Here is a 16,793-nt window from a genome sequence, read left to right as displayed (position 1 = left end):
CGCTCCCCGCGTCGTCGGCCGTGGTGTTGTTGTTCCGGGGTCGGGATCATGGCGCGCTCCCTGCAGCTGCACGTGGGAGGGCTCTGAACTGGGCAGGGGCAGGCTTGCCATTGGGACCCGCTGGTCTTCGTAGCACCAGCTGCTGGTCCTTTGCAGGGCTCCCTGGCGGCCTTAAGGCGCTGCCGGGTGGGGACCTGGAGAAGGGAGCCCAGGGATGGCCTGGCTCTGAGAGGCGGTGGTTCACTTGGGAGGAGAGCTTGGCAAGGAGGCTGGGAGGATCTTGGGGCTCTGGAAAGTTGGAATGAGGCCCCAGTTTTGTGGGGTTGGGTGGGTCTGGTGAATTGGGAAGAGGTCCCAGATTTGGGAATTTGGGGCTCTGACTAGTTGGAATAAGGTCCAGGATTTGGGAAACTGACAAGGTCTCAGATTTGGGAGTATGGCAAATTGGAATGAGGCCCCAGATTTTGGGATTTGGGGGTCTGGCAAATTATTATTATTATTGCATTTATTTATATAGTGCCGTAGGCTTTACATAGTGCTTTACAAAGGAGGAAAACATTGGAATAAGGGCCTAGATTTGGGGGTCTAGTAAATTGGAATAAGGCCCCAGATTTTTTTTGCAGGGGTGTCTGGCAAATTGGAACAAAGTCCCAGATTTGGGGTTTTGGGGGTCCTGAATTTGGGGTTCTGGCAAAATTGGAATAAGATTCCATATTTGGAGGTCCAGGAAATTGAAATAAGGTCCTAGATTTGGGGGTTTGGTAAATTGGAATAAAGTCACAGATTTGGGGGTCTGAAGGTCTGGCAAATTGGAATAAGGTCCCAGATCATGGAGTTTGGAAATTATGGAGGTTCCAGAGCAAGGGAAGGGATTTAGTATGCCAACCAGGCATATGGGTATATTGGGCATTATTTTGCCACTTATATAGGGGGAAAATGTGGCTCCCGATATATTCCATGCGACGTTGGTGCTTTCGTGGTCGGTGGATCCTTGCAGGCAGCCATGCTTGCAGGCACTACAAGAAGGAGACGCTCCCCTCACCAGAGGGGCCAGTCCCACCTGCCTCGGTTACAGAGATCCGGCAGTATCTCAGGGCGCAGGAGATCCCCTTTCATGATGGCTATAGCTGTATTCACGTACCCAGTATTTTTGTTGAGGAGCAGCAGCAGGTTCGCCATAGCTACACGCTCTTTATTGACAAGACTACAGGCCGCTTCGTCTGCACAGCCACACTGATTGAAGGGGACTGGCAGGACTTCCAGGCCAGTGTAGAGTTGCGGCATAAAGGGGTGGCCCCAGGTGGGCTGGAAAATATAGATGAGCCAAGAGACTATGCTGGGGAAGATGCCAGGCATATCTGGGAGCGATCCATGCCCCTCTGGGAACTGCTTGATGAGCAGGAGACCCAGGTGGCTAAGACTATGTTTGGACTTTCCAATGTGTCAAATGCTACTCTGAAACGTTTTGGTGTGCGTTATCTACGGACCGCTCAAACCTTGGTGTTCCCGTGGTTCAGCCCTCGTGGTACCAGCCTGAAGGGGTTAAAACTTCTGGGAGTTGAGCGACAAGGAGAGACAGTACACTATGTGGAGAATACCCTACCTCGCCCAAGTGCCTATCACAACCTCTTTGGGCTGCCACTCATCAGCCGGCGGGATACAGAAGTGGTACTGACTGGCCGGGAGCTAGATACTCTGGCATTGTACCAAGCGACTGGGCTACCCACTCTGGCTTTGCCCCGTGGGATCTCATGCCTCCCTCCAGGCCTTCTCCCCTACCTAGAACAGTTCAAGCGGATCACACTGTGGCTAGGAGAGGATCTCCGCTCCTGGGAAGCTGCCAAGCTGTTTGCTCGCAAATTGAGCCCTAAGCGTTGTTCTTTGGTGCAGCCGAGTGACCAGCAACTCCAGCCCTTAGACGCATTCTCCCGTGGCTTGAACCTCACCAAGATTCTGCGTTCAGCCCTACCAGCTGGCCACAAGGCCATCATTTCTTTTCGTCAGCTACGAGAAGAGGTCTTTGGGGAGCTAGCCAATGTGGAGCAGGTGGCAGGAGTCAAATGGAGTCGTTTCCCAGAACTAAACAAGCTCCTCAAGGGCCACCGGAAGGGAGAACTCACTGTCTTCACAGGTGACTAAATGTCCTTCACTGTTCCTTTGTTGCAGGGTTTAGGAAACTTTGGTCTTTCAGATGTTGGGTTATGTTTCTCATCTTCACTTCCATCCTAGCTGGGCTGATGGGAGCTGCACTCCAACATCACAAGAGGAGCCATTAATTCCACACTCTGCTCCACTCTTTGTGTATGTATGTGTGTGTCTGTGTGTGTGAGAGAGAAGTCAATCACTGGATGTCTGTCCCTAGTACTCTTGGCCTTTCTTTCACTTATAGTCCTTGCTCACTTGTCAGTTCCATCCTGTTTGGAACCATGCATAACCTTTTACAATGTGCTGTCCCCAAAAGCTATTGCTAATAGTCTAATGACTTGTTACTTGCAGAGCTTTTACCACTAACATTTTATTAAAGCATCAGTTGGGAAATGCTAGATTGCTTTCAAGCACTGCATGTACCTTCACTAGTACATTAGTGTACATATTTTTAAGCAAAGGCTACCACAGTTGGACTACTACAGGGTGATTTTTGTTTGCAAAAACGTAACATAGGAACATAGAAATATATTGCATTAAAGTGTGGTCTAACCCAGTGCTTCTCTAGTGTGCTATGGACCAGCAGCATATTGTTGCCCATTGGCTACAAATGCTTCTTTCTTCCCTGGAAACTTGTCAGGGATTGACACCTAATGGCTAATTTACCAGCATGGGACCACCACTATGAATGGCATTTTTTCATTCTCTCTTGACTTTCTTATCTCAGCATCTGAATGCTGTGAATTGTCCCTGCCATTTTCTATTCTGAAATAATGGCTGCTTTTGTTACTTACATTTGGCTCTTTTAACATCTAGGGTTTACTTGACCAATGTTGAATTATCTAGCAGGATGAACTAGGAATATGTATACCTTTTCACACACATAAGTGTTCATCCTGTCATATAGAGATGTGTACTGTTTATGAGGCTGGCAGAGTGTGATGTTCGGCCAATGTACTTACACCTTTTTTTCCTCTTCTGCCCCACTACAACCAACCTATTCACTACCAGAGTCCACAGCTAATTTGTGGCAGGGGAACTGTGGAAAAAGTGTCTTGCTACCGTTTCACAGCTAGGAGAAGTTACCAACTTAAATCTCCAGTGTACTTTGGTGTACTCTTTGAAGATCTGAGGCAATGACCTCCTCTCCTGACTGCAGAACAACAGATGGATGCTGCCTTGGCACCCCTTGCCCTCCCTGAACCATTAATTGGCATTGGAGGTATTCTCTGTCCTTGGTCGGTTATGTGTGGGGAGGGTATAAATACTTTTTCACGAATATGCACACAGAATCGTATTTTTTTCACTTACACATCTACACATACATACTTTTGCATGCACTCTGGTTCCTTCCAGAAGTCCATGCACAACTGGCTGCTGACACAGCAGTTTTAAGGAAGCAGCTGCTTCCTTAAGATACAGTAATTTGCTCTACTGCTTTCCTCTTGAGTTAGACCCTTTTTGTCTGCCACAGGCATAGCTGGTGGGGACACAAGATGTTTGTGTGTGTGTATTGTGTGACTTCAAGTCATTTCTGACATATGGGCGGGATACAGACGGGCAAAAAGGGGTGTGTTCATGACGTCATGAAGGTAGAGCCTTCAGACGGCCCTTACCTGAATGCCGCCATGAACACGCCGCCCGCACGCCCCAAGCGGGAAGAAGCGGCATTAAAAAGGTGCTGCTTTTCCCCGCTTCTTTTCTGTATGATGCGCAGCTGCGCAGCTCTGTCTGTAAGCTGCTGCACCGGTACGCCAGAATTGTTACGCTGCTAATTTAAGTTGCCCATTTAAAAGCTCCGTGTCTGCTGCGTCACATAATGAGTCGGGGTCCTGGAACATGCGCAGTTTGCATCGAGGCTCTAATTAGAGCGTCAGATGCCATGCAGATGTGGAAGCTGCAGCACAGCTGCACTCTATTTTAATGCTCGTAACCCTAACCCTAACCCTAACCCTAGAGCAACATGTACGCATGCGCTGCTAGAATTGGGGAAAGTTTGGAATTTAAAGTGAACCCCTACACACATTCCTGCACCATTTTCACCTAACAATAAAAAACCCCTAAAACTTTAAATATTTACATATGTACAAGGGAGGTGATGGGGGATGGCAGGGGGACAGCGGTGGCAGCGGCGACAGCTGTGGCTGTGCATTGCAGATTCAGCAAGAGCGTGGGGACCAAAGGAGAGGAGGCATCCATGATGCTGGTGACACTACCAATGTGCAAGCGGACAAGGATGCCAACACCAGCTGATCACCAGCTGGCAGGAGACCACCATTGTTCTTGGGCAGGGCGAGGGAAAAAGTTTAAAGGGGCCTGGGTGCTTTAAATGTGCACATAGGCTTTCTGCCGCCGGTGCTGAGCGCCGCAGCTGCGCATCCGCCAGCCGGCAAAAGAAAAAAAAAAAGCCCTGTTTTTGGCCGCCCGTGCAGAAGCTGCCTCTCTCTTTGCAGCGTCCTCCGAGGCGGCGGTATGGAAACTGCAGGTCAGAAACGGCCCCAGGTGAGGCGTCTTCACTACCCCCCATGTGGAAGCCCCATCACCTGAGCCACGCCCCTGGGGCGGGCGGTCTGGAGGCTCCGTATTCAGCAGAATACACCTCCAAGACGTCTTCCCCTGCCCGTCTGTATCCCGCCTTGGTGACTCTAAGGTGAAAATATGCAGTTTCCTAGGCAAAATTGGTTCAGAGGAGGCTTGCCATTGCCTTTTGAGATGCTGAGAGCATGTCACCCAGTGTGTTTCATGGCCAAGCAGGAATTGAACCCTGGCCTCCAGGGGTCAAAGTCCATTGCTCAAACCACACCATGCTGGCTCTTGGGGACACGAGATAGGATCTTCTTAGTGGCTGCCCCAGGTTCTGGAACCTCTTTCTAAGGGAGGCCAGAATAGCCTTCTTCTTGCTGTCTTTCTGACAGAAGCATTTTTTTGTTCCAAATGGCTTTTAAAACTGAAGGTTTTTAAAGAAAGTGCTTTAAAGATGGAGCTGTATTGCTTTAATTTTAATGTTTTAACCGCTTTTTCTTTTTAATTGCATGTTTTAAATGGTTTTAATATTAATTGTTTGATTCTATTTTAATTTCAGTTTGTTGTATGATTTTATTTATATTACGTATATATAATTTGTAAGCTGCCTTGTGTCCCAGTTTTGGCAAAAAGTGGAATATAACGTTTTATATTATAAAAAGTTGTTGTCAATTTTGGCTGCTATGGGGCTGAATTTAAAAGAAAAGTCACATACGGTCAAATTAAAAAGGGTTGTTTGAAAGTGGAAGTGCTAGATGGAAAGCAGCTGATTTAGCTTTGCAGTCATGAAATTCTCCATCCTTGATCCTAATGTGTGAACACCCAACCACATCACCAGATTTTCCATATTCTGTTATCATTTTTGATCTAGTTAATTAACTTTTCGGGGATTAAAATTAGTTAAGAATAATCATTTTAGTTTTATTGGTAGATATCTAATCTTCAACAAAATTTTGTTGGAGTCTTGTTTCCATCTTTTATACTAACAGTATACATATTAAGCCTGATTTCCATCACATTATTAAGATGAAAGACAAACTGTGTGGATGTGCAATAGCAAAGGGTAAGCAGAGTTTCCCAATATATGGGGAAATATAGTAATATTGTACTAAATTTCCTTACTTTGCAGGATGTCTAATGTGCCTGAATGCAATTAATGATGTTAAGCCCCTTTCCAGAAGAAGGGCTTGTGTGGAAACTGATAGAAGTTAAACCAGTTTTCGTAAGACTTGGAAAAACTCTCCCTTCTACTACTGCTGTTTTTATTTTTATGTAATAGGACCAACAGGCAGTGGGAAGACAACCTTCATCAGTGAATATGCCTTGGACCTCTGCACACAAGGGGTGAACACTTTGTGGGGTAGTTTCGAGATCAACAATGTGCGCTTGGCCAAGATCATGCTTACTCAGTTTGCCATGGGGCGGCTGGAAGAACAACTGGAAAAATTTGATGAATGGGCAGACAGATTTGAGGATCTTCCACTCTACTTCATGACTTTCCATGGGCATCAGACTATCAAGTAAAATTTAAAGTGGTAGCTTTCCCTTTATGTGTGATATGTTAAATATTGTTGATGTGATAAGATGATAGGCATGGAGGGAGGGGTGTTTTAACTAACTGTGATATTATGGCTCTTATCCAATTCTTGTTTACCAGGAAGGAAGCCTTGATGTGGCTTCCTTCCAAGTAGATATAGCAATAGCAAGTACATTTCTATACTTCTTATCAGTGCACTTAAGCACTCCCTAAGCGGTTTACAATGTGGAAATTAATTGCCCCCCAACAAGCTGGGTACTCATTTTAGCTGCTTAAAGGATGCAAGCCTGAGTCGAGCTTCAGCCCTTGGCTGATACTGAACTCGCAACCTTGCGGTTTGTGAGTGAGTGGCTGCAGTACAGGCAGTTAACCACTGCCCCATCAGGGCTCTTAATATAAAAAATATAAAAATATGTTTTTATGTACAGGCACAAGTGTCTTAGGACAGGGAATTTTTAATTGAAATAAACACTAATACTAAAATAGGAACCAAGCAATCTTTCAGATACTTGCCCTCTCCACTGCGTCTACCAATTTTTCAGATTATTGTTGCATCTCCACTTGCAGTAAGAGAACATGATGAGAAAACCAAAAGCCAATTCTTGTATGTGCTGGGTGTCATTTCTAGTCTCTGTCAGCTTCAAAAATTGAGCAACATTCCTTAGCCTGAACTAGATTGTGAATGGAATATTACAGGGTGATACAGATGGTTTTCCAAATATTTGTTCTTATGAATTGCATTGTGAGTTCCTTGCTATGAGACCTATTGTGGAACAGTGAATCACAATATATGAATAATATGTAAATGTCTTGTGGGGAGCACTTCAACAACTGGTTCTTGTTTCTTACTGCCTAGCCTCACTTCCATCAGTCTTGGGATTCTAACCCACTGTCCTCAGTTGTTAACTTAATGAACACCTATATGTCCTGAAGTATTTGTAGGACCTTGGGATTACAGATATTTTTACAGAAAGCTCTATTAAGGCACAACTACCAAAGGCCTCTTGTTTGAACTTTAGTTCTGTCTGTTCTTAGTTGGAATGTATGCTTATGTATATATGTGATTTTGTTAACTTTTGTTCCATGCAGGGCAGTAATTGATACCATGAGGCATGCTGTGTACATGTATGATATCAGTCATGTTATTATTGACAATCTTCAGTTCATGATGGGCCAGGAGCAACTCACAGTGGACAGGTAAACCCTTCAGCTTCATACTTCCTTTGGCTTAGAATCATTAGGTAGATTCCATCATCATGTAAGGAGACTGCAAAGGAAGTGGAAATTAATTCCATTAATGTGGAAACAGAAGAACCTTATTGGATTCCCCCACCCTGTCCCATTCTTTCCCTTCCTGCTTCTGTCCTTCCTATTTCTTTTGTTTAGCCTGTCACTTGCTTTATGGTACAATGACCTGAAATAACTTCTGTTGTTCATGTTTCAGATATAACAGCCCAAACCTAATCAGTTTTCTTAAAACAAAGATAGACATAATGCTCTCAATTGGTTAATCATTGTTATCCATATTCACAGATTTTTTTTATCCATGGATTCAAACATCCATTGTTTGAAGATATTTTAAAATATATATACATTTCAAAAAGAAAAGCTTGATTTTGCCATTTTATATAAAGAACACCATCTTACTATGTCATTGTATATAATGGGAACTGAGTATCGACAGATTTTGGTGTCCCTGGAATCAAACCCCAGCAAATACCAAGAGTCCACTGTACAGTTGGAGAACAGGCTCTAGGACTGCATACTTCCTCCCCAACCCTCTCTTCTAGATGTCAAATTCATATCTTAAACATGGTTAAAATTTCTTTGACTAGCTAGGTTCTTTAACTTAATTCTAAGCTGGTTTCAAATCTTTTTTAATATTAGTAGCAAATTCAGTGTTAAATATATCCCTGTATAAACCCATCACTACAGAATAATAATTCTAACATTCCTTTTTTTCTTAGTTTTTTGTGGGTTTTTCAGGCTATGTGGCCATGTTCTAGAAGAGTTTATTCCTGACATTTTGCCAGCATCTGTGGCTGGGATCTTCAGAGAATTCCTTTTTTCACTTTCCTATCACTTTATCACATTCCTTTCCTTCTCTGTATGTCTTAGAGCCAACATGGTATAGTGGTTTGAGTGTTGAACTAGGGCTCTGGGAGACTAGGGCTGAGCCATGGAAACCCACTGGATGATCTTGGCAAGTCCCACTGACTCAGCCTGAGAGGAAGGCAATGACAAACCCCCTCTGAATAAATCCTGCCAAGAAAAGCCATGATAGGGTTTCCATAAGTCAGAGTCTACTTGAAGACACACAACAACAACTAAAAATATTTTAGAATGGGGACCAGGTTGTGGAAGACACATGTAAATCAGAAAGTATGGGCCAAAACAGAGAGCCCTAAAGGGGCGGCTTGACATCGTCCCTTTGATCACTGGATCGGGTCCACAGCAACCACATGCTGCAGCCCTGACCTGTTGTTTCTCTGGCACAAAAAGAAGCGCCAAAATACTGCTCTTTTTTGCACCAGAAAAAGGATCCCTTTATGCCATGGCTTTTTGGCACTCCTGCAGTGTGTGGTGTCTAAACTCCATGCCGCCAGAGTGCCAAAAAACTTCCGTTGTGTAAACGACTGGGAAGCCAGCGTTTCCAAACTGCTGAGAAGCCAGCTTTTTTTGCCAGTCTGCTCCGGTTGTATTTTACAATGACTCTAGAACTTATTCTTGTACCTTATCCTGAGATGGCCTTTCAGAATCTTACAAATAGCTTCTAAACTTGTATATTTATCTTTGAGTTGATTTTAGACTATCCATTTTGAAATGTGTCAGCTGAAAGTTTATGGATTATTGTTCTAAGTCATGTTTTATGGTATCATCCTCATGTAATTTTCAGTCTTCTCCTGTTTAGCGTTATATTCTAGGAGATAAAACTCCTTAATGGTTTGTTCTATGGCTAACCCAAATGGTTTCATTTCCTGACAAATCCATAAACATACAATATTTTTTTACAATGTTTAGCTGAAATTAAAATAGGAATATTTAATGACAAGAGGGGCACGTGCATTCCCTTAACCCATCTAGTTAGCTAATCATGGTTAGGCAGTCAATTTGCCAGCGTTGTGCCTTCACTGGGCTTAAATAATGCTAGCTACCACAAATTAAATATGAATATCTGCAGTGATGAAATCAGTTATGTGTACCTTGCTGTTTGATTCATGGTTAGTTTCACAATTCTCCTTTGAACCCCCTTCCACAGAATCATAGAGTTAGCAGGGGCCACAAGAATAATCTAATCAACTCCCTGCCATGCAGGAATATATAACTAAGGCACTCCTGAGGCATGGCCATCCAACCTCTACAAACTCCAATTAAGGGGATTCCACCATCCTCTGGTAGAGTGTTTCCGTTGTCAAACATGCTCTTTCTATCATTACAGTCTTCCTAATGTGTACATAGAACCTTTTTTTCTTGCAATTTGAATTCATGGTTTAGTCTCTAAAGCTGTGGAAAAAAAGCTTGCCCCATCTTCTGCCCTTCAGATATTTAAAGATGGTTGTCCTGTCACCTCTCAGTCTTCTCCAAGCTAAACATATATAGCTCCCCAAATTATTCCTCATAGGGTATTGTTTCCAGACATTTCACTGTCTTGGTCACTCTCCTCTGGACCTGTTTCACTTGTCAGTATTCCTGAATTGTGGTGCCAAGACCTGGACACGTAGAATAGAATAGATCCTAAAATGTGAAGTTAGAATCATACAAGTCATTGCATTACCTGTTACCATGTATGGAAGTGAGAGCTGAACAATTAGGAAACATGATAGGAAGAAAATAAAATCATTTGAGATGCGGTGCTGGAGAAGAGCGCTGAAGATCCCATAGACAGCCAAAAAGAGAAACAAATGGGTCCTAGAGCAGATCAAGCCAGAGATTTCCCTAGAAGCCATAATGATAAAACTTGGGGCTGTCGTACTTCAGACACATCATGACAAGGCATGACTCACTGGAAAAAACAATAATGCTAGGAAAGGTGGAGAGAAGTAGTAAAAGAGGAAGGCCGCATGCTAGATGGATGGACTCTGTTAGAGAAGTCATAGGTATGAGTTGCAGGAACTAAGCAGAGCAGTGGAAGACAGGAGTCTTGGAGATGTCTCATACACAGGGTCACCATGGGTCGAGATTGACTCAAGGACAGTTAACAACAAAAACAACAAATTACTTCCCTTGATTTGGAGCTATATTCCTGTTTTCCAGTTGGTGGAAAACATCCAATCCCAAAAACGTACTTTCTTCAGCTAGGTGTTTATGCCAAGTTGCTTGCCTTCTAATGCACATTTTCCATGAGCTTTAACAGCAAGGTGTCTTTATTCCATACTGTTATTTCAGGCTTGCTGCACAGGACTACATTGTGGGTGCCTTCCGAAAGTTTGCCACGGACAACAGTTGCCATGTAACTCTGGTCATTCACCCCAGGAAAGAAGATGAAGAAAGAGAACTACAGACAGCCTCAATATTTGGGTCTGCAAAGGTGACTACAGTGTGCTCGCTCCATATGCGGAAGCCGCACTGCAATACTTTCAATGGTGTGCACGACCACCGCGCGCACCACGCCTCCACGTTTACGAGCCCCATTCACTATAATGGGGCTCAAGCATAGATGGAATCCACCTCACATGGGGAGGCCTGGAATGGATCCCCCACGTAAGGCGAGGTTCCACAGTACTTGGTGATAAAGGTTTACAAGGAAATGGGTGGCTACAAAACGACTGTCCCTTGCTCTAGACAAAGGAATCTTCTTATGTCTCTTCTACAGGCCAGCCAAGAGGCAGATAATGTGCTGATCCTGCAGGACAGGAAGTTGGTTACGGGCCCAGGCAAGCGCTATCTACAGATCTCCAAGAATCGTTTTGATGGTGATGTGGGAATTTTCCCCTTGGAGTTCAGCAAAGTCTCCCTCACTTTCTCCACTCCCATCAAAGGCAAAGCAGCCAAGTTGAAGAAGGTGAAGGATGACAATGGTGTGCCACTTAAGAAAGCTCCTGCAGGGGCTAACGGGCCTTCAAAGAAGCAACGGTCTCAGCTACCCAGCATCACAACCCCAGGGACCTCCCCTGATGAACCTGTCAAATCATGAGGAGAAATAGAACATGATTTCAAAAGAATTGGAAGCCAGCAAAATCACTGCTCCCTCGCCTGATTATGAAAGAAGTAATTGGATTAGATCAATGGTTGGGTTGTTTCTGCTTATTTTTAGCTATTCACTGTTGGAATGAAGTGTGAGAAATTTTGAAGTGATACATGGACAGTAGCAGGATTTGTAATACCCTCTACTATCAAGTAATAATCTGGAGAGGAAATGGGGATTTCTTCCCATTTCCATCCAAGAGGAGACGAGTGGACAAACATGTATATCCACCATAAGGCAGAATTTATGCCTTCAGCCTGGCCTCTGGACACCTCCAGTTAATATTCAGTTACTGCAAGCAACTGGCAATACAGCAAAAAATGAACATCACTGTTGGAATGTTGTTTATATGACTCCTGCATTAATATCTGAACAAAATAAAGATTTGCTGCAAATCTGTAAGGTTTTATATTGCTAGCCTGAGATTATAGATGCCAGCTGGACACTTTTACACCATACTTTAATCAGACAGCCATGGATTCTAGGAGTTCAGTTTAAAAATGTAATGCTTAAGCTCTGATAACAGCTGTATTGCAAGACCATTGGTTAAAACTTTAACATTGTGAGAAAAGTTTTGTTTTCCTTTCTGATCCAGATTTTCAGTGGCAGGATGGTAGGTTGCACTCAAGAGGAATCAGTAAAGCCTAGATGTGAAGGAACCATTGAGTCAGGCCAGGTATTGACAAATGTATCTGAGATCTGAACTACAGGGTTAGAATAAATTATTAGCTTGAAGACATTCAGGCTGAAATGCCCTGACTGCAAAGTATTTCTTTCATATGTATATGTTGAGCCCTGGGTTAGAACGTTAAACCCAGTGTGGATTATAGTGAGTCTGCTTGAAGGAAGTAAATCCCACATTATATGTTTCAAAGGTGGCTCTTGTAAAGTTCCCATTCAGAAAAGTAGTTTCGCTTCATTGAAAAAGTCTCAAAATGATTAATGGTTTTCTCAAACATTTCAATTGATTTTTTATCCTTGCAGTTCCCTGTACCTTTCTTAATTTAAGGACTGCAACTGTAGAAAATCTGCATCCAGCATATTTCAGTTTAGGGTACAAGTGGAGACTTTTCTGGCTTTCCAGAGGTTTTGGACTGCAACTATCACAATCCCATCTGCCATACTTGATGGGACTGGTGGGAGATTTAAGCCAAATCTCCAGTCCTCATGTGTCTGAAAAAAATAGATTAAAAATAGATTCTTGGAAATTGTTCCACTGTAGGAAATGCTGCTTTTTGAAATCTGATTTCAGAAATTACTGAAATGCATATACCTCTAGGGACTGACTTGAGAATCAAGTGTATTCCTTCAGCAGTTTCATCATTAATGATCTGTGGGACTCTTCTGTGGAGAAATCTAAACTGATATTTGACATTGACTGTAATTCAGTGTTACTTTATACACATCCCAAGAGGCAGAACCTCCATATTTTAACAGTGTTTGAAATAATCTATGCAAGATTTAGAAATTATGGTTTAATTGACATTTTGTTGGATGTTGTGTCATTTATTTAATTATTAAAAAATTATTTGTACTTCATGTCTGATGATTTCCATATTGTCCACAAGAGGTCACCCTGTCTTTTGTTTTCCACACGTTTTCAAATGCTAGGTTTTACAGGATGGCATGCCATCTGACTTTCATATTTACCCACAGTTCCTCCATAGAATGCCAAACCTTGGCATACTGCTTTGAGCTCGGAAATCTTGGAAACCAGAGTCTGCAACCATTGAGACATTAAAATAGAAGTGCTACAAATCACCTAAGTGTACAGCCTGACATTTTCTGGATTTAAACAATCACTGATAGATATTCGACCACTCGCTGTAAAAAAAAGGTCTAGGAACATTGCTTGCATAACCTTCCGAGACTTTTAAAATTGGAAGTCTCCTTATTTCCTCCCAAAAACACACAAAAGAGCATCTTGAGGATCTCTACTCTTTTTTAGAGTAACATTTTTAGATATTTGATAAATAAATCCTTGCCATCAATTGCTTATTTCCTTATCTCAATATATGCTAATAAACATCTACCCCTTCCTCAAAATATTTCCAGGAATTTATTTTTTACTTCTTTACCTGCATATTTTTTCTTTCCAGAATCTTACTTTTTATTTAAAGCAATTAGCATTAGGATGGAATATTCCAAACTTTGTTGTTGCTGTTGTGTGCCATAAAGTTGTCTCCAATTTATGCCAATTCTAAGGCCATGAGGTTTTCTAAGCAAGATTTGTTCAGAGGTGGTTTGCCTTTTTCTAGGTCTGAGAGGATGTGATTTGCCCAAAGTCACCCAGTGGGTTTCTGTGGCTGAGCGGGGATTCAGACCCTGGTCTCCAGAGTCCTAGTCCAGCATTCAAATCACTGCAGCACGCTGGCTCTCATCCCAAACCTTAGAAGCAGGAAAAGACTTATTTTCTTGCCATCTGACTGTGTCTGTGTGTGTAAAAGTAATTCACCAAAACAATTTTTGCACCTGATTAAGTGGCCTCCAAACTATGGAAATGTATACCATAATAAGTATGTCAGTTTTTAAAGTAACTCAAGATTCTGCTGTTTTACTATATAGCAGTACTAAAAAAAATTGAAGTACAACTGTGTCACCTATACTTGAATTAAAAGAAGGGACAGTAATCTTCTATTGGTATTAAATCTTTTAAGTGTCATGTTGAGGATGGAGCAAGCTTGTTTTCTGCTGCTCCAGAGAACAGGACCCGGAACAATGGATGCAAGTTACAGGAAAAGAGATTCCACCTAAACACTAGGAGGAACTTCCTGACGATAAGAGCTGTTTGGCAGAGGAACACACTCCTTCAGAGAGTGGTGGAGTCTCCTACTTTGAAGTTCTTTAAACAGATGGTCGTCTGTCAGGGATGCTTTGATTGTGAGTTCCTGCATGGCAGGGGATTGGGCTGGATGGCCCTTGGGGGGACTTTCAATTCTATGATTCTTCTGGGAAGGCTTCTTGGAGGTCAGTTTTATTTCCTATGGGGCATTTGTTTGTTTGTTTGTTTGTTTGTTTTTGTGGATTTTAATATAGTGGTTCCCTAGCTTGCCCTCCTCATAATTACTACTTTGGGTTCCCTCCATCATGTATTATATTGGGTTTCCATCATCTATAATGATCTACCTACCTACCTATCTAAATCTATATCATCAATCTATAACCCCATTGTCTATATGTTCAGCAACATTTAGAGGGGACCACAAGTTCCTCACCTTTGTATTACCCACCTGTCATATTCAGTAGCCCATGGCCAGGCAATAGCTGACCCTGTATGAACTCTCAGGTGCCTCAGCTTGGTTCTAGTCAGAGTGCTTCATTTCTTTTTTGTTGCGGGGGCAAAGGGAATGTTGCAGTCAACATCTTTTATGAATTAATTTGTGGCAGCTCTGGGAGAAGGTGAAAAGGACTCAGCTGCAATTTAGTGAGAACTGAAAACAAATAAGGGGTCAATGGAAAGTGTGTGAGCTTAGTCTGAGAACTGAATCTGAGCCATAGGTTCTTCCTATAAGAAGATGACATTTGGCAGTGAGGGAGATTTTGATCCCTGGCCTTGCACACTGCCAAAACGCCTGCACTGAGTAGCATTCTGCACTGAGGGTTTTTCAAAATAGTTCTGCATCTAGATCTGTGGCTTGAGTTGGAATCAGGTTTGGAAGCCAGAATCGAGACAGCACTTATCGGAAGCTGAGCCATGCCTGGAAGCTATTTCCATTGCTAGCTGCTGTAATTGAAGCATGATTCAATCACCAATTTCTGTCTTTCCAGAGAGGAGCACAAAAGAGGTATTTGTATATGTAGGGGAAGAATGTGTATGTGAATCATTGAATCACAGCTGTTCTTAGTTTTTATGTTACCCTTTTATCCTCACAGCAACTCTGTAAATGCAGTTAGGGGAAGAGTGACCAAGATCTCTGATGGGGGATCTGAAAGTACACTCCTGTTCTAGGGCCACTTGCCCTACTTCTATAATTTAAGTCGGTTGGGGAACTTCTGGCCCTGCAAGGTAATACAACTCCAGTAATCCCATATCATTGGCCATACTATCTGAGGCTTCTGAGAGTTGAAATCTAAAGCATCTGGAGGGCCAAATTTCCACTGCATTGGTTTACTCCCTTCAGCTGAACATTCTGGCAGAAATAGGTGCTAAAATGGCCACAGAAGGCCTGTAAATCTCAGAATCTGTTTAATGTATGCAGTGTTTGCGTTCCCTGGATCTTTTCTTTGAGAAGTATGGAAAAGCACTTTCTTCTTCTTCTTTTTTTTAATGTGAGTTAATGTCTGTGTACAACAGACATTAACTCAACAAATCCGTTTGCCTTGGTTTACTGCTATCATCTTGATCTGCAAACCAGCTAAACTGGAGTCCTTGGATTAAAACTGCTTGGGTTCCTTTGATCCCAAGGGGATTACATTAAGTATTCCTGCTAACTGGTTTGTTAATTAGGTGGCTTGTTTCTCTAAAGCAGTGCTTCCTCCAAAACTGGAAATTTTTAGAATTCTGACCCAGCCATATTTGTAAAAAAGTAAAAATTTGTACAAAAATAAGATTTTTGCATACGATTTTATATATATAAACTCAAGTGCTATAGCCTCCCCTCCCCCCGCCCCGACTTCATACTCTTTTTAAAAGATTTTTGTCAAGATTTTGCATTTGGAAATAAATGGTTCACCCGATCCTAGAGAGACTAACAATCCTAACAGCAGTTACTCCCCCATCTTCCCACAGCACAGGGCTGTTTCCAATCTTTAACCAGAATGTGGCGATAAATAAGGCAGGATAGGGGACAGTGGCAGACTCTTTCTTCCTCCTCATGAACTCTTCCATTCTTGGAAGAAAGAACTCTGTACATCATGCAAAACTATCCCAGGCTGCTGAAATTACTCTCAGGTGTGGTAGAGTGGAGGACATTATCCATTGGTAGTAGACTTGAGGTAAGACTCAGCTGACAGTCCAGTGAGGTTCTCTGGCATGGGGTGAAAAAGGTTAAGTTAGTCCCTTGGCATGAATGTCTAGTCGCAACCAACTGTAGGGGCAGTGCTCATCTCCGTTTCTAAGCCAAAGAGCCAGTGTCATCTGAGGAATGCTCTGGTGGTCATGTGGCCAGCATGACTGCACCGAACGCTGTTACCTTCCCACTGAGAAGTGATACCTATCTATCTACTTGCATTTGCATGCTTTCAAACTGCTAGGTTGGCAGAAGCTGGGATTAGGGAGAGGAGCTCACCCCATCATGCAGTGCTTGGGCCTCGAACTGCCAACTTTCTGATCTTCCGATCATGACAACTGGCGTCTAAACCACTAAGCCACTGCATCCTTGTAGCATGGGGTAGGGTGATATTTAAATAAATGTGCCATGGGGTAGGGTGACATTTGTTTCCTTCAGTACAGGTAACAAAATG

The 16,793-nt window shown here is 42.8% G+C and overlaps 1 protein-coding gene across 2 annotated transcripts; it reads left to right on the top strand.

The window, feature by feature from the left end:
- The first annotated feature begins 49 nt into the window (after positions 1 to 49).
- Positions 50 to 12,924, top strand: TWNK (twinkle mtDNA helicase). Of its 2 annotated transcripts, XM_089509738.1 has the most exons (6): positions 50 to 351; positions 455 to 2,131; positions 5,948 to 6,188; positions 7,295 to 7,402; positions 10,592 to 10,733; positions 11,019 to 12,924. In XM_089509738.1, exons 2-6 carry the CDS (start codon positions 937 to 939, stop codon positions 11,337 to 11,339), a joined length of 2,007 nt encoding a protein of 668 aa, XP_089365864.1. In that variant the 5' UTR covers positions 50 to 351; positions 455 to 936; the 3' UTR covers positions 11,340 to 12,924. The 2 variants fall into 2 exon arrangements, with proteins under 2 accessions (XP_089365864.1, XP_089365863.1); XM_089509737.1 differs by having other exon boundaries at positions 50 to 2,131.
- Positions 12,925 to 16,793: the final 3,869 nt, after the last annotated feature.

Source organism: Sceloporus occidentalis, unplaced genomic scaffold (genome assembly GCF_023333645.1).
Source record: "Sceloporus occidentalis isolate IW3139 unplaced genomic scaffold, rSceOcc1.0.p SCAF_2, whole genome shotgun sequence".
NCBI classification, from domain to species: domain Eukaryota; kingdom Metazoa; phylum Chordata; class Lepidosauria; order Squamata; family Phrynosomatidae; genus Sceloporus; species Sceloporus occidentalis.
This window is presented reverse-complemented; position numbering and strand designations above follow the sequence as displayed.